Source organism: Puma concolor, chromosome A2 (assembly GCF_028749965.1).
Source record: "Puma concolor isolate L17-30 chromosome A2, mPumCon1.1.hap2, whole genome shotgun sequence".
In the NCBI taxonomy this organism is placed as follows: domain Eukaryota; kingdom Metazoa; phylum Chordata; class Mammalia; order Carnivora; family Felidae; genus Puma; species Puma concolor.
In genome coordinates, this window is record NC_141668.1 from 105,246,432 (window position 1) to 105,271,118 (window position 24,687).

The 24,687-nt window shown below is 56.0% G+C and overlaps 1 protein-coding gene across 6 annotated transcripts in view; it reads left to right on the forward strand.

The window, feature by feature from the left end:
- Positions 1 to 24,687, forward strand: part of GRB10 (growth factor receptor bound protein 10) — a 184,325-nt gene that overhangs the window by 111,793 nt on the left and 47,845 nt on the right. For all 6 annotated transcript variants that reach the window (XM_086697082.1, XM_086697087.1, XM_086697083.1 and 3 more), the window contains 2 exons: positions 4,543 to 4,762; positions 10,941 to 11,082. In XM_086697082.1, coding sequence (XP_086553208.1) covers positions 4,543 to 4,762; positions 10,941 to 11,082 — 362 coding nt within the window. The remainder of the gene's footprint in view (positions 1 to 4,542; positions 4,763 to 10,940; positions 11,083 to 24,687) is intronic.

Consider the following 24,687-nt stretch of genomic DNA (forward strand, 5'->3'; position numbering starts at 1 on the left):
GCTCCTGGGGCTAGAAGGCCGAGCCTCGCCTGTAGCTGGCGCTCTCCTCTGTGCCCACAGTCAGCTGGTGAGCGCCTGGCCGCCTCCTGGTTGGCTTACGGAGGACGTGTGCCCCGAATTATCTATGAGCCAAACACGAATTTGGTTCACCGACTTTGTATCTGTTTTAGAAGGAAAGCTTCCTCCGCGTGCTGATTGATGGCAGTGAGGCCAGGCACGCATGTGGGTTTGAGATCAGATGAGCTGCTCAGATATTTGGGACAAAAGTCAGTGTCCAGTTTGGGACTGGGTTATTTGCGGAAGCAAAACGTCTATTAATAACTTGATTTACAACCGTGTTGTCTGACCTGTATTTGTGCGGTAAATACATCCTCCTGAATCCGCGTGATGTGAGACGGAGTGTGTAAAATTGTTTTACCTTCCCCTTCATGTGCCTTCCAGAGGCAGTGCGGTCTCACGGAAAGTATTTTGGCATCAAGTTCGCACCAAATAGATACTTAATCTTAGCACTCATTTCCAGAAGCATCTGTCTTGTGCTCGCCCTATGTGTTTGCTTCTCTGCAGAAGGGCTTTCACGGGGCGGGTGGTTGATCTGTGTGGTGGGTTCATGTAGGGACCACAGGGACAGGAAAGGCGGGTAGCCATCCCGCACAACACGGGACGTGCTCACAGAATGTGAGCCATTCCGAGCGTTTTTGCGAGAACTGAGTGTCACGTCAGTAATGCCTTAGTGGATTCCTATACCGTAGTTCAGTAAGTTTTCAAGGAACACGATGGCGAGTGTCTTCCTTCAGATCAATACTTTGTGACCCCTGCTTGGAAGATTCCATTTTTAGCCTGCGCTAGATTTAACAGAGTGTAGGTAAAATCCCAGAACCCTAAGTGAGTCTGTTGTCTGGACAGGCGAAATGCTAATTGAGCGACAGGAATTTTAAAGTTTGTCCCGGGCTAGGATACTTCAGATTCTTTAAAAGGTTTGGTTTTGGGGCGCTGGGGTGGCTCAGTCAGTGAAGCGTCCAACTCTTGATTTCAGCTCAGGTCAGGATCTTAACAGTTTGTGATATTGAGTCCCAAGTTGGGCTCTGTGCTCACTGCGTGGAGCCTGCTTGGGATTCTCTCTCTCTCTCTCTCTCTCTCTCTCTCTCTCTCTCTCTCTTTCTCTCTCTCTGCCCCTCCCCCAGTTGTTAGCCTGCTCTCGCTCTTTCTTTCTCTCATAATGAATAGACATTAAAAAACAACAAAAAAAAGAACTCTAACAGTGAGCCTCTCTTTCTGCCTGACTCCTCAGGGGGGACGGAAGTGACCGTGGTGGCCACTGTATTCTGCTGGGTCTCCTGGTTGGGGGCACATGTGACTGACAGCCAGGTGACACCCCAGCGGCCCGTGATGACCCTCCCCCGGCCTGCCCATGGCATCCAGCCCCTCCCTCCCCGCCCCTACCCCACCCCCCACCCCCAGGCATTCCCGAAGGCTGGATGGATAGCTACTGTGAGCTCAGTGTTTCACCCCATATTGATTCTTAAATGGTCGTTAAGAGAGAAATACTGAGTTGTTTGTAGGATGAGTTAGGGTGGCCTAGGCTTAATCGTGTTCCAGAGCTCAATCGGCAACTATTACATGGAAGCTAAATGTGAGTGCAGGATGCATTCTAGAACCTTCCTGAAGCCCCGGACTCATGAGCCCTAGTGTGACTTGTACCTTTTCTGAGAAGGCAGATACCGTGAGGTCTCAGTAAATACCCAAGTGGCTGGCTCTCTTCGGGCCGCCGTCTGTTGGTTTTGTGCTTGCCGAGTTCTGCTTCCTCAGTTTACAGATGTGGCCTCCGGACAAGGGACAAGGGGACAAGGCTGTGTGCATACCTCTCCCTCCCGGGGTCTGGATTTTCCCACTTCTCCCACGTAGCTGCCTGCCCTCTGAACCCTAAGCAAGAGCTCTGCCTGCTGACTCTGGCGTTCTCCTTTGTGATAGATTACTTATTGATTACACGGCAGTCATGAATTACTAATTCAGCCCTGTTGTCCTTCTGATATCTGGCCGCGGGATTAATATTTGACCGTGCACAGGCCAAGCGCTGGCAGCGTCTCCTGCCTTCCCGCGCGGGCCCTGGGGACGCGAGGCCCCGCTCACAAGTTTCTGGTCGGGATTTCGGTCCGTGTCCGCTCTGCTCAGACAGCTCTCGGTGTTCTCGGTTCCAGCAGCGAAACCGCATTCCTGCTGTTTCAGAAGCATCCGATGCTCTCCCGTCAGTCCGTGTGTCCATCCTGCTCAGGGCCCAGTGTGATCCATCTAAAGCCTGCTGTGTATAATCACCCCGTCCAGGCCTTCCCCAGACCCCTCTCCCTGGCACCATTGCCTGCAAGGTACAGAACGGGATGGGGGATGTCTGTGACCTTTCTTTCTGCTTCTACCTAAATCTTCCCAAAAGTGCTCTCCTCCCCACCCCCCGCTTGCAACCACGGGGTTCCCGCGTTCTCTGCCCCTTTGGCCCGCGTGCCTTCCTTTTTTCTCGCTGTCTTGCTTTGCTCCGTTTCTTGTGCCCTTTTGCCTAATGAGATGGAGAAGCTGAAGCAAAGGGACCCGAGATGTTTACACGAGGACTGGACAGGCAGGGAGGGCAGGTCCCAGAAAGGTCCGTGAGCTCATGCATTGAGCGCACACCTGGTGAGGCCAGCCTGGTAGCTGCAGGAAGTGTTTTCAGGTCGAAGGTCCGCCTCGTCGCACCGGCGTGCCCCTGGGCAAGGTCCTTGCTTCCCCCGGGGTCTGTTCCTCAGCCGTGGGACCGGGTGGCAGTCACGGCGTCTGTGGTGGCACGGGGAATAGATGAGATGGATCTGTGCCCGGCTCTGCCGCAGGGCGGGGTGATGACCAGCCTCCTGTCCTCACCCACCCCCGCGGACCCCGGGTCGGGTTGAAGAGGCTGAGAAACAGAAAGCCGGGCCTGGTGCCGCGGGCGGGGGGCCTGTAGGAGGCGGGCTGGGGCGGCGGGTTCACAGGGGCCTTCCTGTCGGGGGAGCTTGTGGTCCCGGCTTGGCGAGGGTGTTGCTGTCTTGGGCCCCAGCCCCTCAGGCTGAGCAGGTGTCGCTTATGGGACCAAGTGGGCCTGTGAGTTAGGGGGACTCGCGGAGTGCCCCAGTGGGGGAGCGCATTCACACGTGCCACGTTCGAAGTGACCGAGCGGAAAACGCAGAGAAGGTGGGCTGTGCTGTCAGTTTCCAGTGGGTTACAAACAGGAGAAGCTAACTCGGTAGCCCCAGCCCACGATGACCGGGGATGCAGGATGCTTTATGGAGCTCGCGGCCGGAGTACGGGCGGGCCTTAGCAGGAAGGCGCACTGAGGCACGCTGGGCTGCTCAGAGCCTGGCCTGTGTCCCCAGGTTTCTGTCTCTACCTCCCGCCCTGGGCACTCCCACATCTCTGGGCGTGCCGGGTTATCCCCTCACCGTGTGCAGTCAGGGTTCTTCAGAGAAACAGAACCATTAACGTGCATTTATACGTGTATGGGGAAGGAGGTGCAGGTTAAGGAGTTGGCTCCCACAATTGTGTAGTTGGACGTCCAGAATCTGCGGGGTCGACCGGGAGGCTGGGGGCCCAGAGAGGAGTTGCAGTTTGAGTCCGGAGGCAGAATTCTTCCCTCCTTTGGGGACTGTGGTCTTTTTCTCTTCAGGACCTTCACCTGATTGGATGAGGCCCACCCACATTATGGAGGGCAATCTGCTTTGCTCAGAGTCTACTGACTTAAATGGTAATCTCATCTAAAAAATTCCTGCACGGAAACATCTAGAATCAAGTGTGACCAAATACCGGCGACCGAGCCAAGTCGACACGAAGAATTTCCCATCAAAGTCTCTGTGTGTGCCTCTGCTATTTTCTGACCTTCCGTCCGGCATTCCCTGTGCTTCTCTCTCTCTGCGTCTGCCTTGGGCCTTCTGTGAGGACAGGCTTCCTCAGGCTCCCAGGCCAGTCGAGGGCACCTGGAGGTCTGCAGGTGCATGATTGATCCGCAGCCACCTGTGAGCCGGTCTGCGTGGCTTGGGCCCTCCTGGAGCTCTTAGCTGGCCCAGGCTGCTGTCTGTGCTGGGTGCTGTTCTGTTCCTGTGTCTCTCTTTCACTGCTAGAATTTCAGGGAAGGGAGAAGGCCTGACTTGCCTAAGTAGAGCTCGATGTCCACCTGTGGTCTGGCCACCTGAGGCTGTGCAGCTGTGACTGCGTGTGGCCCGTCCACCCCAAAGGGGGTGTGAGCTAGGCAGGTGCTCCGAAGGGTGTGTGCAGCCGCTGGGAATGCGGCTGGACCGTAGTTACCAAGTAGCTTCTGGAATATCAGCAAACATCAGTAGATGGAACACATACGATTCCTTACGGGATGTATATCCTCAGTTATGCTCCTCTGCCTTCACCTAATAGTTTAAAATATTGTGAGCTTTGGAACCTGAGCCCTAAGATGCCCGTGTGGCCGTGGCCCCTCACTGCTGCTAAAGTTTTGTCTTGTTCTGTTCTGTTTTTGTTTTTTTTTTTTTCTCCCCCGCTTTTGCCTTTAACGCCCAGAGGATGACGTAGACCTGGAAGCCCTGGTGAACGATGTGAGCGCATCCCTGGAGAGTCTGTACCCGGCCTGTAGCATGCAGTCAGAGACGGTACCCCTGCTCCAGAATGGCCAGCACGCCCGCAGCCAGCCGCCACCCTCAGGAACAAGGTCCCTCCAGCCGCAGGCGTCCCCGCGACTGCAGGTGCAGCGCTCACAGCCTGTGCACATCCTCGCTGTCAGGTGGGCCCCGGGGCCTGGAAGGCCTCCTCTCTGAGAGCAAGGGAGGGCCGTCGCACGGACACAATAGCGCCCCCTGCTGCGTAGACACGTTCCTTGTCTCTGTGCAGCCCGTGCCCAGAGTGGGGTGGGGTGGGGGGACCTGGGGCAGTGGTGTCCCCGGGGGCTGTCAGACATGTGCCACCTCAGACCCGTGGACGCATTCCATTTGTATTCCTGGAAATACCAGGGCTGGGGGGGAGGGGCTCATGGGAAGCAGGGTGGGGGGTTGGGCTTCCTTGGAGGCGGCAGATCTCGGATTTGGGTGTTGAAGGGTGAGTGGGAGTCGGTGGGTGGCGGGCGGGGAGAAGAGATTTCGTGAGCAGAAGAGAGGATTCTCGTTGTCCCGAGGGGCAAAACTTCCTCCCTTTTTGTATGGCCGCACGACACGGCATTGCGTGTTCTGCGTTTTCCTCACCGAGCCGTCCGTTGATGCCAACGTGGACAGCACTGTAAGTGAATGAGCCTGTCACAGAAGGACGGTGCCACATGGTCGCACTCACGTGTCGCCTCTAAGGTGGCCGAACTTCTAGACGCAGAGGGTAGGAGTGCTGGATGCCAGCGCCACGGGGAGGGAATCAGGAGATACGGGACTGAACGTTCAGAGTGTTGGTTTTACAAGACGAGTCAGTCCTAGGAGGTCCTGCGGCACGGAGCCCACGCGTGACGGCGCTGCTGTGCAAGGAGGGAAGAGCTTCCGCAGTAGCGATAAAGGCGGAGGGAGCGGTTGCAGGCTGTGGGTGATGACAAGCCGGACTGGCGACAGATCGCGTGTCTACTTACGACACACCCGGTCGTTCACGTCAAACACGTACAGCGTTTTGCGCGTCTGTCACGCCTCCACGGGGTGCTTTGCACACAAGATGATCCCGACAGGTGCGGGCCAGATCCCGGAGGCGTCTCTGAGCCCTTCAAGGGGAGAGACGGGGAAAGGATTTGAACAGGCGAGCGAGGAGATGGGGTTGCGGTTCTGGCAGATAATTCTGGCAGCCGGGTGTCGGGGTGGTGGGCTAGACCACGGCTGATTTGGAGGCCGTTTCGAGGACCAGCCTAGAGACGGTGGTGTCCTGACCCCGATGAAGAGGGGGATGGATGGGAGTTGTCACACCCGGATTTAGGAGGGGGAGGGGCAGGGCACTGAGGGTGTCTCTACCCCGTCTCCGGGGCCCGGGAGGTGGGTGGACCGGTGTGGCCGCCGCCCGGTCACTGTTGGCTCTGGAGGTTTTCAGGTGACAGTGGAGGGATGGGAGCGGGCGAGGGACCGAGGCCAGCCTCCCTGCCTCCCTGCACTTTCTAGTGCAAGGTTGTGCGGGGCCCTCCATCTTGGGCCTCGGTCAGGCTGGGGTTCTTTGGGCTGGTGGTTCCTCAGCACTGCATCTCCTGGGGATCTCGCTTCCTTTCCTTGGGATGGGGATAGGGCAAGGTGGTCCTCTCTGCTTCCAGAAACTTCTGTGAGGCTCTTTCTGGTCTGACATCCCAGGTCTTCTGCAGCTGGGTAACTCTCTTGCCAAGGTAGCCTGTTGTGTCTTGGGGAACTCAGAGCTGTCTGCAAGGGGGGGTGTAGCAGCTCTGCGGCCTGCGGTCGGCCGCCTCTCGGCTTCCTGCCTTTCCTCCCCTCCGTCGTCCTGGTGTTTATACCTGCCTGTGCTTTCTTGAGCATCAGTCCTGTTCTCTTGGCCCCTGTGGAGCTCAGTCTGGAGGGAGACTTTTCTCCATGTGGCTGGGGTCTGGGGTCTCTCAGTCACCCATCCCTGGAAGGGTGGGAGGCCCTGGGAAGACGGGGTCGCAGCCCCAACAGTGACAGTGCCCAGAGCTGAGTCAGCGCAGAGGATGGCACAGGCAGACCTGGGCCTGTTCGTTGCCCGGGGCCCTTGAGCTAAAGTTTGGGCCGAACTCAGCCCTATGCCCTGGGGTTGCCTGTGTTAGGTCCCACGGGGGTGCACAGGGCAGGCGTGCGCCACAGGGCATCTTACTTTTGGATGTGTTTAAAAAATGGGGTGACCAATACGGGATACCCAAAGATTTCTTTTGTAAGTGAGGCTTTATGTTGAGCACTTCCTGTGTATGGTCTCTCTCGAGTCCTCACTTATTAGCTGATACAATGGCCACCACAACCCTACGAGGCGGGTGATGTCGTGGGCCTCGTTGCCCAGGTGAGGAAACTGAGGCACTGGGGGACGTGACAGGCCCACACCTGGTGAGTAGGGAGTCCGGATGCAAACCCAGGTGGAGGGGTCCTGACCGGCTCAGAACCCACTGGGTGTGGCGCTGTGTCTGAGACCCGCAGAGTGGGGTGTGGGGCACAGACAGAGGCAGGTGCAGAGCAGACACTGGGGAAGGAGAAGCGGGCTTCCTGGAAGAGGCTGCGGCTGGGCTGGCTGATCGTGAGGGGGCGGACAGCAGGGAAAGCAGGGGGCATGTTCTAGCCCAGGCAGGCGGTGGAGCCCAGGCCCGGCCGTTCTCGTCCCTGACCCCCAGCATCCCTGCATCTTCGCCCCCTTTCTGCGTCTCGCTCCATAACTGGGCAGGGATGCAGCCTCTGGAGCTGGGATGTTCTCCGGCCTCGTGTAGTGTCCCTCGTTTTGCTGTGGCCAATGCTTGTGCACTGCCGGGAAGCCAACGTGGGATTTTTCTCGTCCTTTTAATTTTTAAGAATAACATATTGACGTGAAATTCACATCACATAAAATTAATCACTTCAAGTGTCCAGTTCAGGGACACCTGAGTGGCTCAGTCGGTTAAGCGTCCGACCCTTGATTTCAGCTCAGGTCATGATCTCACAGTTTGTGAGTTCGAGCCCCTCAAGCCCCGCATCGGGCTCTGTGCTGACCGCAAAGAGCCTGCTTGGGATATTCTCTCTCTCTCTGTCTCTCTCTGTCTCTCTCTCTCTCTCTCTCTCTCTCTCTCTCCCCCCTCTCCCTCTCCCCCTCTACCCCCCCCACTTGTACTCTCTCTCAAAAATAAATAAATAAACATTAAAAAATTAAAGTGTACAATTCAGGCGCATTTAGTAGACTCCCCAGCATTGAGCTGCCACCACCTCTACTTAGTTCTGGAATGTTCTCCCTGCACAAGAGGAAACCCGTACCCATTAAACAGTGTCTCCACACCCCTTCCCACAGCCCCTGGTAACCACCAGTTCGCATGCTTTCTGTTGCTACGGATTCACCTGTTCTGGCTGCTTCATCAAAAGGGAATCCTACAGGGTGTGACCCCCTTGTGTGTCCAGCCTTGCTGACTTAGCATGTTGTCTGTTTTTGTTTTGTTTTGTTTTGTTTTGTTTTGTTTTGTTTTGTTTTGTTTTTTAATAAAGACTAATTTTTGAAAGATCAGTTTTAGGTTCATAGCAAAATTGAGAGAAATTTCTAAATGTCTCCCATGTACCCACCCCCTTGCCCACACATGCACAGCTTCCTGCATTACCCACATTCCCCACCAGGTGGTACCTTTGTCACAGTTGGCGAGCCTGCGTGGACACATCGTCATCAGCCAAAGTCCGTGGTTTACCTGAGGGTTCGCTCTTGGTGTTGGACATTGTATGGTTTGGACAAATGTATAATGTATAATGGTACAGTACCATACACTGCCCTAAAAAACACAGCTTTCATTCATTCATTCATTCATTCATTCAGAGAGAGAAAGAGAGGTGAAAGTGAGTGAAGGGCAGAGAGAGAGAGAGAGAGAGAGAGAATCCCATGAGGGGCAGAGAGAAGCGAGGCTCACCTGAACTGGGGCTCGAACTCACGAACCGTGAGATCATGACCTAAGCTGAAGTCAGAGCTTAACCGACTGAGCCACCCAGGTCCCCCCCCCCCCCCCCCGCCCCGCCCGAACACACCGCTTTTAAAGGTTTTCAGAACAACCCTGTTCAGAGAAGTTTCTGGGAACTTTAGAGCATCAGAACATTGGCATCTTGTATGTGAGTCGGAACAGACTTTTATCCTTGTGCTTCAGGAGAGTCACCGGTCAGTGGTCGTCGGGGCTCTCCTCCTCCTCTCTTGCTCCATAGGACAAGGGACAGCGAGTGAGCCAGGCACTTGGCCATGACAGAGGCTGGTGTGGGAAGAGTGGGATTCCCTGACAGCGCACATCCGCTTTCTGGGATGTTATGGGGGCGCCTCAGAGGGGCCGCGGCACCCCCCCGGCACTGACCCCATTCCCTCCCCAGGAGCGTGCACGCCGTAGATGGGTGCATCCTGGTCCCCGTGGAACGGCTGGGCGGGCCCCTCACGCATCAGGATCGCTTGGTAAACAGAGAACCTGTAAAGTGATCGCTGCAGTTCTCTAGTGGCCAAACTCCCAAGAAAGCGAATGGATCGTTAATTTCGTCACACTGTAAAAGGAGTCCAAAAAATTCTTGGAAGACTCTGCCTACAGGGGCTTCTCGGGGCTTATGTCACCGAGGACCAGGGATACGGAGCGGCAGCAGGGCTCACGCCGCTGCTCAGGTGGGTGTCTGGACAGTGGGCAGTGTTGCCCTCCAGAGGACGGGGCTCCGCTCCCAGGGAAGCCCTGGCAGTGTGGACGGGGAGCCCCGGCAGTGTGGACGGGAGGACCCCGGGGGAGCCCCGGCAGTGTGGACAGGAAGCCACCGGCAGGACCCTGGGGAAGCCCCGGCAGTGTGGACAGGAAGCCCCCGCAGGACCACGGGAAAGCCTCAGCAGTGTGGATAGGAAGCCACCGGTAGGACCCCGGGGGAGCCCCGGCAGTGTGGACGGGAGGATCCCGGGGGAGCCCCGGCAGTGTGGACGGGAGGACCCTGGGGAAGCCCCGGCAGTGTGGACAGGAAGCCCTCACAGGACCCCGGGAAAGGAAACAGAGGGGGCACTTTGCAGCCCTTTGTCCTTCGACTTTGAACTTTATTCTTCTGTTTTCATAACTGCATCTGATTCGTCACCCTGTGTGTGTTTGGCTTTGCCCTATGACGAGTGGGTTTTGCGTTCTTGGGAGGAAATGCCAACAAGTAGGCCGCCTGGTCCTCACTCTGCAGTGGCTGTGACGGAAAGGCGGGCTTCCGTGTCCTGGGGAGGACGGCTGCCCGCGGCCTTTATTTCCGATTCGGTGCCAACAGCCTTTTTTGTGTAAGCAAGCACTCATCCCACAGCCCAGATGAGGACACGGGGGAGCCTCTTCTCACGTTTTCACGTGTCTGGACGAGTGCTGGCTTCAAGGCCATCGAACGTAGCTGTCCTCGTGAAAGCGCTCTTACTCGCAGAACGTCTTCACACGTCAGTGTTCAGGGAACAGAATCCACGAGGTGCTTGGAGAAGACGTCTAGGATGTGTCATACACAGAGCGTGGTTTTGTTTTGTTTCGTTTTTTTAAAGTTTATTTATTTTAAGAGAGACACAAAGAGAGTGTTAGTGGGGGAGGGGCAGACAGACAGGGACAGGGGATCCGAAGCGGGTACTGTGCTGACAGCAGCGATCCCGACACGGGGGTCGAACTCACAGACCGTGAGACCATGACCTGAGCCGAGGTTGGATGCTTGGCGAACTGAGCCCCGCAGGCGCCCCTTGGAGCATTAAACGTCCTCCCCAGCTGTTTAATGGGTGAGGGAATCTGTACCCTTTGAGTCTGAGAATGGGGGAAAAAAACAGAAAACAAAACTCTTGGTTGTGGTACAATGCACGCAGCCGTTTTTAAGTGCGCCATCTCGTGGCGGTGCCTATGCTTCCGTTGTATCTCTAGAACTTGCTCATCCTGTAGAAGCGACGCTCTGTCCCCGTGAAACCGTGACTCCCCGTTCCCCTCCCACCAGTCGCTGGCATTTTCCATTGTACTAGCTAGGGGCCTGGAGACCCTAGGTACCTCACAGAAGTAGGATTGTACAAGATCCGCCCTTTTGTGACTGGCTGATTTCACCCAGCACAGTGTCCTCAGGGTTCATCCTGGTTGTCACCGTGCGTCAGAATTCCCTTCCTTGGTCGGGCTCAGTAGTGTCCCCTCATGTGGATAGACCATGTTTTGTTTATCCGTTCCCGCATTGGTGGACCCCCCAGGGGACTGATGTGACCAGTCCCGCTGGGAACACAGGAGTGAGTCCATCTTTAGTTTCCTTGGGGACACCCCCGGACGTGGGACGGCTGGGTCGTGTCGGGGGATGGCAGCTTTTAATGAGCGGTTGTGTCTCTCCTCCCAGACGCCTGCAGGAAGAAGGTGAACAGTTCAGAACGTCGTCTCTGCCGGCCATCCCCAACCCTTTCCCCGAGCTCTGTGGCCCCGGGAGCCCCCCGCTGCTGACGAGGGGCTCCTTACCTCCCAGCCAGGCGGCTGCAAAACAGGTGAGCGTGCGGTCCCGGGTTCGAGTGGCAGGCCACCGGGCTGCGGGGTGAGGACAGATGTGCTGGCTCATTGTTTTCAGAAGGGAGGGTAGGGTAATTGTGGCATCTTTTCATTCTTTTCCTCTTGCTACTATATTTTTGCCTTATAAAGCTTTCTGATTCATTGGCCCGAGTTCATTTGTTAAGTCAGAGATGTATCTACCTGTTTCGGAAGGAGCCTCATAAAAGTGATTAAGAAAGCAACTTGGTGCTAAAAAACGAGTTTTATTTAGTTTCCTGAAAAGAATTCCCCTGCCACATCACCTTCACTGGCCAGGAACTCTGGATAAGTGAGGCGTTCCACAGGCACCTGAACTTGAGCGTAGTTGAAGGCTTTCCGTAGTATATTCCTGATCTGGAATATGATCTGTGCAAGGCAGAAAAACTTTACCCAGGAGATGACAGCCATCTTTTTAAACTAACAGGTTTCTGCCTTAAAAGTAGCACCGTGAGCTGGATATTATATAGCCATTGACCTCTGAGAGGAAGCTTCAGTAACTTACCCAGTTAACAGAGAGCTTCAGTAACTTACCCAGCGTCGCATCGTCAGTGGTCAGCTTGTCAGAGAAACAGGCTGGTGGCTCCGCCCGTCCAGGTTGGCATGGCCTGGGCCGCAGTGGGTTGCAGGCCTGGGAGGGAGACCCAGTGATGCTATACTGTGTGTATGTGTGTGGGTGTGTGTGTGTTGGGGGGGATGTAAATATCATGATGACAGTAACCTCTAACGTTCATGGAGTGATCCCTGTATGCCAGCTGTTGTTCTAAGTAGTTTCCATGTTTATTTGTTCGCTTACTCCTCAGAACACCCCTAAGAGTCAGGTACAAATGTTCTCCGTTTCAGTTGGGAAACTAAAACCCAGCTTTAATTGTTGGGGCTGGGCGGGACCCCAGTGTGTGTGGTGGGGCTGGGCGTGAACCCCCAGTGTGAGCAGTGAGGCTGGCTTGGAGCTGACGTCAGGATCCAGAACTTCTGATTTCAGCCATTACACCAAGTGTCTCCTGGGATCTTGATAATCTTTCTTTGCACCAAGTGTATTCCAGAAGTTTCTTTGCCTCCTAGAATCACGCTCTTTCATTCTGTCTGCACTGTCCTACCTTTGCTGCCCTCAAGCGTGATAGCCACCCCCCTCCCCCTCCCCCCCCCCCACCCCCGTGCTCTGCACACCCACCCACCCCGTGCCACCACCACGCAAGGCCTGCCCTCTCAGGTCTCAGGCTCCCTCGCCAGCTCCTGAGTCCTGACCTTGCGCCTCCAGGGTGGGTTGCGCGGTCCCGCCATCAACACTCAGGAGGTGAGGTAAGTGTCCCTGTCCCAGAGTCAGCGCTGGCCGGCTGGCGGGGCTGCGGCTCCTTGTCACATGCCTCCAGGACATCTGGGACGTCTGCCCCACTGGTGACCTTCTGCTTCAAATAAGGGTCTAGACAGGCTGTCTGTGGATTGGTCACCCAGCTTGTTTACAGCGTCACCCGTCCTAAAATAAGACCGGGAAAATTTTTTCTGGCTCCCGCCGCGGTTGGCAAGAAAGCAGGCCTCCACCCCCACGGGCTGTCCAACTGTCAGCAGAATCCGGAAACTCGGAAATTTTGCCTGCTGTTTTCCTCGGGATCAGAGTGTCTGCACTGGTGTCTGTGTCTCTGTCGCCCGTTTCCCTCCGGCTAGCTGGCCCAGCAGACACAGGAAGGATGCTTCACACTCTGCTGTACTGGTGGGAAGTCCACGCTCCTCGTGTTGGAACCGGCCCAGGGGGACGCAGCCCATCCCCCCCCAGGTTCTGACCTTCGCTCTCGGAGCCCCGTGGCGTGGGCACCGACACCGCGGTCACCCCGAAGGCTAGAGATGCCGCACACACAGCCTCTCGGTCCCAGACGGTGAGGGCGTCGCTGCCTACGGTCAAAGTCAAAGGCGTTTGGGCCCCTTCTCCCCACTTGCCTCGAGGGGAAGGGATGCTTGGTGATCCAGCTCCTTTCACACGAAGTCAGAGGGAGCAGCTGGATCCTGTCCAGCCGGGCTCTTCCGAAGTCCTTATAAACAGGAGGCCCCATCACATCGCCTCATTGGCTGAGCACAGCGTGGCCAGCGTGGGAAAAGAAGAGAGCCGATTTTCCCTTCGGGACAGCGAGGCAGTCCGAAGCAGCCTCTACCTGTCCCCGAGTCAGAGGTTTGAACAGCCGTGCAGAAGGGAAACCCGTCCTGCCCGAGGTACTGTGGCTACGCTGTTCCACACTGTTCTTCCAACATCCTGGCAGCCTGCCTTCACCTTCCTTTTCCAGCGACCCTTTCCAGATGCTCGGGGGCAGGAGTGTCAGGTGCAGCGTCCCTGCACCCAGCTCTGGAGAGCAAATGCCGTGATGTGGGCTGGGTGCCGTCTGCTGCACAGGCGTCCCACCCACCCTGGTGTGGGGGGCGCCCGCCTGGTGCACAAGACCCCTGCCTGGCGGGACAGCCCCTGTGGCTGCATGCAGGACCCCGGGACAGACAGCTGGGGGGCAGTAGGCACGCTGATGAGGTTGCAGGCTTCTGGGGGTGTCATTCTGTCGCCTGCCCGGTGGGGTTCCTCTGGAGACATGCGAGCTGCAGGCTGGTTACCCCACGGGGGTGGGGGAGGCAGCCGGGTTCTCCACTCAGAGGAGGACACAGAGAATTCAGCCAGGGGCTGTCCCTGGGGTAGAGGAGCCTTCAGTCACAACACTCTGGGGGCATTTCTGACCCTCCCGTGCCCAAACTTCAGCTGTCACCTTTGAGCCCTGCTGCGTCCAGATCCTGAAGCTGGAAAGCCCTTGGGGAGCTTAGTGTCATATCATCAGGTGAAGGTGATGGAGTAGGTGGCAGTGATGAACCAGAGAAAGTCATTACTCTGCCAGGAAGGATCGGGAACTCTCAGCAGCATCCCTGGGGGTGCAGACGCCCCTGGTCAGGCCATGGAGGTCCTCCCACGCTGACCCTGTCAGGGTCTGTGTCTTCCCTGTGGCCGGTCCTCGCCTGAGCCGGCCCACGTCTGCACAGTCGGGGCGATGTTGTGGACTCTGTGTTTGTGGCACCACACCCCCCACCCAGTCCACATTGCAGCCCTGCCCCCGCCAGGATAGCACGGGGGGAGGGGAGCGCCTTCGGGAGATAGGCGGGTTTAGATGAGGGTGTGGACTGGGGCCCCCACGGTGGGACCAGTGCCCTTATAGGACAAGCAAGCAGTGCACGACTTCTGTCGGCCGCAGGTGGCAGGGAGAAGGTGGCCGTCTAGGGGCCAGGAAAGGGCTCCCAGCAGAACCCCACCCTGCCTGGTCTCAGACTCTTAGGAGCTGTGAGGAGTCCGTGCTGTGCGAACCCACAGCTGGAGCCAGTGGAGACTGGAGAGTCCTGGAGTTTCTCGTAAGCGTCCTGGCACCCCCACCCCCTCTGCCACTAGAAGCCTTAAAACTGTGTAGATGAGACTTCACTGTGTGGGGACCAGCCCCTGACAGTCGCTGTTCCTTTCTGCCAGCTCTGCTTCCCGGCCTAGATCTGGGGTCCTGACAGGCTGTCTGCCACCCCCATGTTGGCCCCTGGCTTTCACCATAAAGGGGCGGAGCTTTGGTGGGCCCCCACCGCTGCCCACCTGCCCGCCATGCACCACTGCCCACAGAAGCAGCACAGGACAGGTGACCTCGGCCCCACCCCAGCTCCATACCCGCACCTGCCTCCACCTGCTCCCAGACCTGACCCGTGTGAGCCGCTCACCGTCGAGTCAGCAGCCTGGCCTATGTCAGGAGTCGCTGGGAATGTCTCCTGCATCTGGAGCCCCTGAGCCCAGTGCACCTCCGAACCCCAGTGACAGTGACGTCTGTGCCTCCCGTGTGGGTCCTCCCAGGCTAGTGCGTGCTCTAGGGATCATCTTAAGACGCCTGCTTGTCAGGTTTTCTGTTTGTTTGATTGCGTTACATGAATTTTAAAGCAGTGACATTTGGTTTCTTTGTTAATATTTTATTTTTTTATTTTTTTATTTTTTTTAATTTTTTTTTTAACGTTTTTATTTTATTTTTGAGACAGAGACAGAGCATGAACGGGGGAGGGTCAGAGAGAGAGGGAGACACAGAATCTGAAACAGGCTCCAGGCTCTAAGCCATCAAGCACAGAGCCTGACACGGGGCTTGAACTCACGAACTGCGAGATCATGACCTGAGCCGAAGTTGGACGCTTAACCGACTGAGCCACCCAGGCGCCCCACTTTGTTAATATTTTAAACCAGAGTCAAGTGATTTTCATTTAGCTTTATGGCTTCACCAGTAGGGAGAGCACTTGGGGGCGTATTTGTTCATGGACGGTAAAATGAAATCATGAAGTGTGGTTCATGTTGGAAGAAATACCCCTTTGCCCCGTGAGAGTCTAGTACCCGTGGCTGTGGTTTTACGTGGAGTCTTTCCAGTTTATTATAGAGATGAGTGAATCTTGTTTGAAGGTACGGCTTCTGTGAAGGACATCATTCTGTCATTTTGGTGACAACAAATAATTTATCTGAATGACTTAATTAAGCTGTTTAATAACGTCTCATCCAACATTTTAGAGTTGCAGAGGCCGAAGAAAATCTTTGATAACATTCTGTCCCTTAGAGGGTCGTGAAACTTGGTCAATATCTGGAAAGTGACATTTTGCGGTAAAAAATCAACAAGGGCATTTTTAACTGCTTGGTGACTCATTTGGAAAAGACAGGCCGCTGCGTGGAGAAGGGAGATTGTTACAGCAAAGATCACGAGCCGTGAGACTGAGCCTTACGCCTGAATCGCATCCTACGGTCTAGACGGTGTCTCCGGGCTTCTTTGACGACACTCTCTTTGTTCTCGGTGCCCTGTGGACCGAGAGAACGTTGGTCCTTCTTTGTGTCTTGATAAGTCAAGTGCATCAGACCCACTGCAGTCTTCTCCCTGAGCCATGCCTGTTTTGTGTCTGTCCGTAGCTTGGTGCGGCGTGCGTTTATCTGATAGCAACTCTTGAGTGCCTGCTGCGTGCCTGGCTCAGTGCCAGTGACGAGGGTCCAACAGAGGGTGCAGTGCCTGCCCTGTGCCCCGCAGAGGCCAAGGGCATCTCCTTGAGCTTCAGCCAGAGCCCAGGAACCAGAGAGAGGCACAGTGCCCTTGGCCTGATGGGAGATGGCTCGTCTTCCTGGCCAGGCCATCTGAGTCGAGGATGTGACCATCAATGTGCCTGGAGCCAGCCTGCAGATCCAGGGGCTGGAGGGGAGCCTGGCCCAGGTCCCAGGTGATCAGAGGTGAACCCCTCCCTTCAAGGGACACTGGCAGGTGTGTTCGTGCTCCCTGCCTTAGCCTCAGCCCCAGCCCGCAGTCACCGCCTGTCTCCACTGCACTAGAACGTCGTGGGAGAGAGGTTAGTGCAGGCAGTGTTGTCCTCCTGGGGTGCTGGGTGAGGATCCCCCGGCCCTCATGGGGAAGCCTTGTGCACTCGGGGACAGCTGACCCCGGCTGTCCAGAGGCCCGGCCCCTTACTGGATTGATGACCCCTAATCCAATCGGAGAGAGACTCAGAAGGATAGGGTGTGGGGCAGAGAAGGCCTGCGTAGGTGAAAATCCTGCTCCGGTCGCAGGGTCAGTGTGACTTCCCCTGGAAAGCGGGGCTCTTGGGACTGTTCCTGAGCAACACTGGTGGGTGTGGGTGTCTCCTGATCCATCTCTCTGGGCGCAGAGGCTGGAGGTCACTCAGGGTGTCGTGCCCCTCGGGAGAGCACATTGCCCAGGCACCCCTGCAGGGCCACCTGCTCGTATGGAGGTGCCCTTACCCCTTCCAGGCTGTGTGGGGAGGTGGCTCCTGCCACCAGCCCCAGGGCAGACCCCAGCCCTTCTCTTGGGTCCTTGGTCTCAGAGGCAGGTAGCAAGTAGCTCTGGAAATGAGTGCTTTGTGTGAACTGACAACTAAAAATCTGAGAACCAGGAATGCACAGGGATCCTGCAGGGAATCTGTAAAGTGGCGACGGCCGTGTTAGATTCCTTTAGGGATGGAACTCCTTTAAGGGTGTGCCCATAAGAGGGTCACGGGAGAGCCTAAGAAACAGCTTCTCTGCACTCTGGGATGGACCAGGGGGAGGCTTCCAGTGCCTCGGGGGACACTGGACTGGCTGTCACGTGCGGGTCCTGAGGGACTCCACCGGGAAGACCTTGTCTGTGTTTTCTGGCGCCTGTCTCATGGTGGTTACCACACAGTTAATTCTCACACCCCTCGTGTACGCAGAGAGCCTCTCTCTTTCTCTCTGCCCCTCCTCTGCCCCCCTACCTCAAAAATAAAGAGCATACAAAAGAAACCTACTTAAAAGGGTTTTGAATAAGAAGTGTTGGCAGGTCGGTGCATGTTCTGGAACAGCCCTCATTGCGCCGCAGTTAGAGCAAGACAGGAAGCTCATGTTGCACGTAAGCAGGAACCTCTGCTCGACTGCAGCCATCGGAGAGAACGGCCTCTCCAAGCAGGAGGCTCTGTTCCTTCGTGGAAGCTACCCCTCCTCTGGTGGGCCGGCCCTGGGGTGGGGGCTGTCACGTGCCTGGGACAGAGGAGGCCGCTGGAGAGGCTGCCAGACCCCACAGCGCTGACACCATCCACGTGGCATCCCTGCAGCCGCTGGCATCTGTGGCCCCAGCAAGTCAGGGACTTCATGCTTACGTGCCCCGTCGGGTGCCTTTGGCCTCAAGAAGCAAAGGGCGTGATTGGCTGCCGTTGTAAGGACATTTACTTTGTTGTAACAGCAGGTCTAGGGGCGGGGGGACAGCTGCCACGGCCAACCCTGTCCTGTGTCCAGGAACTTGTGTCCTCCTCTGCAGCCGTGGCTGTGTGTGCACCAGAAGGCTCTGTTCACGCACTGGTCCGTGCGCCAGGGGCCCCGAATTGTTAAGTGGCAGAGGGAGAAACTGAGGCAGCGTGTGGCACGCGCTGCTTCCCAGCCGGACAGAGTGAAGTCGAGCTGTGGGGCGGGGGACACTAGGACGATCCACGGGCAGGAAGCAGGAGCCATGAGTGAGTGCCTGAGGCAGGTGTACTGAGATGCTGAGAATTGGCGGGGACAGGGGATGGTGGGGGGAGGGCAAGAGAGCCACGCAGGGAACACAGGTTAAGAAAAGAACAGTGATGCTGTTAGAAATGTCTCGGTTTCCGAATTTAAGGCCAGCCTTCACAGCTCGATGGAAACATCTGGAAGGCTCTGTCTAGGATGGCCTTCCTCTCAGCCAGTAACGGTTTCTGTGCAGGTGCACGGTGACTTAGGACAGCAGGCTTCTCCGTTTGTTATTCAAACACAATTAATCACATACTTAACACCGCTTTTGATAGGGCATGAGTATTGTCTTAGCTCCCACTTGCTTTCCTCCCTCTGCTTACTGTTAAGAATTAATTTTCTGGAACTGAATTAATTGCCTCGCATTGGGGTTTGCACATTACTAATGATCAAAAGCGGGTCTCCCGAGGCTTTAACTACCATTTAATGAATGTGCTGCTTACATTAGCCCATCTCTGGCCAGAAAAAGCAGCCACCGTGGCCAAGTGCAGCTGACTTCGAGGAATGTGCCGGCGTGGCGATGCCCCGCCATCCGATTCGCCCAGGTGGGCCGGCATCACCCTGGAGCCTAGTAACTTCTCATCAGCCTCATCCAACGCCGGGCCAGCCCTCTTTGTCTTAGCGCCTCTAAAACGGGCCCGTGTCTCCTTTCTGGTGCCTTCGGGGATCAGAGCACGTTGGAGCCAGGGTCTCAGTGACGCATCGCGAGCCAGGTGACCGGTGGCCGCCCAGTGCTGTTTGGACATTTGGGGAAGCCACAGGGTCATCTTGGGACAGGAGCCCGGGAGAACAGTGCTTGGGCCCCCAGTGGGACCGAGCAGTCGCTGCTGTCCAATGATAGTCGCTTTACCGACACGAGGGTCTGTCTGTACAGATCAGGTCTTCCCCGTCGCTCGCGGAGACAAAGCCCTGTTGACTCTTTGTCCCTCAGACTGGCTTCCTGCCTTCGCTGCCTGTTTCCTCATAGCTGCCACCATCATCCCCCACCGGAGCCCTGCCCCTCCCTCGAATGGGGGGACGTCACCCTATTTCTGCGTCTTTGCCCATCCGCCACCAGTCGTCCTGTAGGAACATAAACTGCTGGTTTTTAAAATTTCAGGTAACGAACTTCGCTAGTTACCTCTCCGACACACTTCACTCAGCAGAAAGATGGTTGATACCCCTTGGGGGCGTCTTGGGGGGCAGCGCAGGGAGCCCCGTCTCCCTTTCTGCTGAGAGGCCCCAGTAGGGACGGGCCCAGGTCTCTGAAGCCCAGCGCCACCCCTCACACTCTGGGAAAGCCTGGTGTTCGTGATGGTCCCACCGAGCAGCCGCGACGGGTCATGTCCGAGCAGCGAGCCCGAGCTTCAAGTCCATGGTTTTCCCAGGGAGCCACAGCAGCGCTCCGAACAAACAGGAAATACTAAACCAAAGTGGACATTTACGTCACCTTTTATTCCTTCCGAGGGCACGTGTGAACTCAGCCACACCAAGCAAGGAGAGCCCACGGGCCACATAGATCCTGTCACGGCCCATTCCTTCTGCCGTGGCGCACGATGCCACCATGACCACAGGAGGCCCTGGGAGCAGGGATGTTCCCATTTGGCACCTGTCCCGGTGGTCCTGGCTGAGGTGCTGCTCCGGTGGGCTCTGAGGCTGAGAGCCTTCGGGGCGTCTAGTGCAACAGAGACGTGTCAACAAGCATGTCACGGCCCCATGGATTGGCTCCGCCTTCCTTGCGAATTTGTGCAAGAACCAGAGGAACGTGGGCCCGTGAGCAGCCCTGAGTTGTGTTTGTGAGTTTCTGTGGCTGCTGCGACCGTGTCCCTCGCCCATCAGGGGGCTGTGACGTGTTCTTCCAGGGGATGGGCCCCCCGTCAGTCCTTCTGGGTCGGAGCCCGGAGTCGTGGAGTGGCGGCTGGCTCTCCCGGCTTTCTGCCTCCCCTTGTGCAGTGCCGAGCGGACGGAGAACCTCGCACCTGCTTTGCTCATCCTGTGCTTTCTGGAATCCCTGTTACTGGAGTTGTGGGAAAGAACCTGTACGTCTGTTTGGGGGAGGATTGCATTCTGTCACCTTCCTGGAAATTCACATTTCGCATTGGGTTACGGAGGATCTGAAAAATCCTGTAGGGAAGGAGACCCACTGGTGGGAGGCCGCTTAGAGCTTCTCAGACGCTTCCGATCGCAGACCCGCTTTGTGCACGACAGGCTGCCCACAGAACCCACTTTGGGAAAGGGTGCCCAATTGTCGAGGGCATTTTTCGGAGTTCTCTGGGCGTAGCACTAGAATCGAGTGTCTCGGAGCCCCCAGCCTGAAATCACTCCCAGTGTTTAACAGGACACGTCATCCCGCGTCTGCATTCAAGCAAGGGACCCGATCAGGCCACTTGTCTCGCTGCGTGTGGTGTTGGGGATGTCCTGTCAGGAAACTTGGTGAAATCCCCACAGCTAAGGTTTCTGTGGGCTATAAATACCTTGGAAAGTATAAATTCCCTAAATCTGTGAGCCCCCGAACTGATCCTGTGTTATAGCATCGAATACCCCGTGGCATCGGCAGATGGAGAAAACATCACAACGTGAGCGTGTGAACTCCCTGTCTTTCCCTGGAGGTTCCCCCAAATCTAAGAGCAAGAGGTGACCCTCCTTGGCCAGCGAATCTGTTAATTCTTCCTCTTGCGGGACTCTCGCTGGGAACAGGTGAAGCTGGAAAATGAACTTTTGTCCCTGACAGTCCCGTCCTACGTGTTGGGAATAAACACCCACCTCCTCCTTGCTTGTGTTTGTCCAGCAGATACAGCCTGTCACACCCGTGGAACGTGGGCATCGGTGCTTCTGGAATGCCCGTAACCAGTCCCGAGGGCATCTTGTCCCACTGGGCATTCTCCAAATGCGGCTGTAACCTGCAGGTCAGGATAAAGCATTTTCTGACTTTACGAAGGTGAAAGGCACGTGTTGGACCTCTGCAGTGGCCACCGTTGGAGCACGAGGTCCAGGCTCTCGTGCTGTGTCCCAAAACTGTGTCCCGTGGCTGGGTGCTGGTTTTCAGCCAGCGCCACCCCACCGGCTCCCAGCCAGGCCCCCACCCCGGGGTGCGGCCGCCTCGCGCACCGTCCTGCCCTGCACACGCCTCCTGCAGTCTGGCCCTCTCGTTCCTTCTAGAACTCCGCTTCCTCTCTTGGGTCTCCTCCTCTCTCGGGTAGCTCCTCAGATCGCAAGGGAAAGCAGTTTGACAGGTGGCGATGCAAACGAGCAAAGTGTCGCTGGAGGAAACCAAGTTTGCGTGGAGTCCTTCAGGCAAGAGAATCTGGGAACCACCCTCTTGCTCCCTCTGCCGCTGAGGCACGTCCCGGCCACTCTGGGAAAGAGGACACACACGTTGGCCCCTTTGGAAAGGCTGCAGGGGTGGCCATCCTCCGCTGGTCGCCAGCGGGAACCCAAAGGCTGCTGACAAACGTGGTTTTTTATCTTATCCCAAAATAGCTTCACCATTGTCATCCCGCGGCGGATTCTCTGGGATCAAAGTGTCAGTTTCTCGCCCTGTTTCTAGAATCCCAGATTCTACAGGTTGGTTTATACCAGGAACACCCTGAGCACGTAGAGGTGGGGGTATTGTATGACTTGCTTTGCTTGTGGCTCATGGTAAATGCGTTCATGCAGCCTGTCTCCTGAGGAGCTGGGAAGGGGACGGGAGGAGATGTCCCTGTCCACAGGGGTGGGGACAGGCCACAGACGAAGTGACAGCCGTGCCCACGGAGGTGGGGTCAGCATCCGTGCTGGAAGAAGCAGCAACCTCAGAATCCCTGACCAGCTACCTTCCACGCAAATCCTATCGCAGCCGTCTTAAAAGCCAACTGTTTCCTTCCGCCCGCAGCTTGGTCCAGCGCCTGCCCCTCTGTGTGTGTCTTACCTGGTTTCAGTCAAGGTAGATACGATTTTATACGTGTTTTTGTTGAACCTGCGACAAGTGTTTTCCGTGTTTCTTCCCGGTCGTAGTAAAGAACGCTCTTAGAAGCTGACGAGTACCGGGCCACACTTTCTTGGCTGTGCCTGGATATTCGCGTGGCTTCTTCCAGTTGTCTGTGCTATGGATAATGCTTTCCAGCGTGACGGTGATGTGGTTTTTGTTTTCTCTTGAGTTCTTTTTCTTATGGAAGTTCCCAGAAGGTGGATTCCTAGTCTAAGGTCATGAGTGTTTTACATTATAGCTCTGGATACCTGTTGGGATACCCGTTTGCAAGGGCCTATTTATTATTATTTTTTTTTTTTTAAAGTTAAAAAGAAAGTTTTTTTAAACGTGTATTTATTTTTGACAGAGCATGAGCAGCGGAGGGGCAGAGAGAGAGGGAGACGCAGAATATTATATTCAGGATAGAGTGAGCGTCAGAAGTTCTGAGCCCTGACCCTGCACGAGCCATCGGCACACCCGCTGGCCACCTGTGCTGTGGTGAGCGAGGGGCGTGGGCGCCTCTCATGGCAGCACACGGTGGCCCTGGACACCAGCTGTCCCCCAGCTGGGGTGGCCCTCCACGCGCCGGGTGCTTGGCTGCTGTTCACTGGTAAGACTTGGCCCTGCCCTGCCTTACTGGTTTTACCCAGCCCGACATGGCAACCTCTGTCCTGCTCGGCCTCGGGGCGCAGGTCCGCCTTCCTGAGCTGTGCAGCACAGCCCGAGCCCACCGGCCTCCCCAGCGTGGTCTCTTGTCGGGGAGGATTGCCTGAGGGACTGTCTGGCAGGGCCCCGAGACCGCGTTCTCCAAATCCCATACTTGCAGACATACGGACTGCAAGTTCCCTTCAGGGGGACTGAAGGATGAGAAGCTGTTCTTTGGCTTGGAGGGCAGAGAATGTTCTAGAAGGAGGGAGGGAGGGCTGTTCACGAAGGGCCTAGAAGTCAGGGCCTAGCATCTGCTAACAATTCCATCCCAAATGCAAAAGAGACTCCAGCAGGTGTGGGATCGAGGGAAACAGAACATGTTTGCACTTTCAGGAGGTTCCCTCTGCTTTGTGGGGCCTGGGGTGGGTTACGCTGGGGTTGGCGTGGGCTCGGCCAGTGTGCAAGCAGACTCGGGAGCTGATGGCCATGGGGATGGGGGCCAAGGGGCTGAGGCTGGAGAGAACAGGCTGGGTTTGAGCCACATCGCCAGTGTTTAGTGATTTCTTGCTCTCCCTTAGTTGTCCTGGTCCCTGTGACAACTGGCAGCTTGATTTTCCTCCTTTAAAAGTAAGTCCAACCTGGGGTCCCTGGGGGGCTCAGTTGGTTGAGTGACCAACTCTTGATTTCAGCTCAGATCATGATCTCGCAGCCATGGGATTGAGCCGCACATCGGGATCCTCTCTCTCTGCCCCTCCTCCACTCGTGTGCATTCTCTCTCTCTTTCTCTCTCTCTTAAATAAATAAAATTCAGAGCGCCTGGGTGGCTCAGTCAGTTAAGCATCCAACTTAGGCTCAGGTCATGAGCTCACGGTTTGAGTTTGAGCCCCGCATTGGGCTCTGTGCTGGCAGCCCAGAGCCTGAAGCCTGCTTTGGATTCTGTGTCTCCCTCTCTCTCTGCCCCTCCCCTGCTCATGCTCTATCTCTCTCTCAAAAATAAACATTAAAAAAAATTTTAATAAGAAAAAAACCAATCAAGGAGCACGTGGGTGGCTCAGTCAGTTGAGCGTCCGGCTTCAGCTCGGGTCATGATCTCACGGTCCGTGAGTTTGAGCCCCACGTTGGGCTCTGTGCTGACAGCTCAGAGCCTGGAGCCTGTTTCAGATTCTGTGTCTCTCTATCTCACTGCCCCTCCCTCACCTGCACTGTCTCTGTCTCTGTCTCTCTCTCTCTCTCTCTCTCTCAAAAATAAATAAATATTTAAAAAAAAATTTTTTTTTAAACCCAAAAAAATCCAACCCAGCCCAGTGCTCAGATCTTGGCTTCTAAATTCCATTCTCCAGCCAAAGGATGCAGGACAAGTAGTTAGAGAAAGAGGAGCCCCGTCCTAGGCTCCCAAGGGCAAGAGAAGGATGGTCACTTGTGGACGCGGAGAAATGTGGCAGGTGCTGCCTTAACCCAGGGGCCCGGGCCAGCATCACCAGGAGCACTGTGCCTCCCCAGGAGATGCCCCAAGAAGAACACAGCGTCTCATGTGTGCGCCAAAGACGTGAACCAGGACGGAGGGACAGTCTGAGAAACGGCCGGGACTCATCAGAGGTGTGGAGGTCATAGAAGACTCCAGAAAACAAATTGTCCAGATGACAGACGGAAGAGACAGGCCAACCAAATGTAGCATGTGGTCCTGCGTAGTCGGATCCCGGACCCCGAAATACCATTGTTGCCTTTTCTGAAAAGGACGTCGGTTGGACATTGGCTGAGTTTGAATGTCGATAAATCAGCTAAAGGTAGCATGTTGATGGCATTTCCTGATTTTGATCATTGTTCTGTGATTACGTACCAGAGTGTTGTTTTTAGGAAGCTACATGCTGAACTAGGTAGGGGTAGAGGGGCCAGCTGTCTGCAGCTCACCCTGGTGGACGGAAGAGGGAAAGAGGATATGATAATGGAGCGAATGTGAGTTTTGGGGAA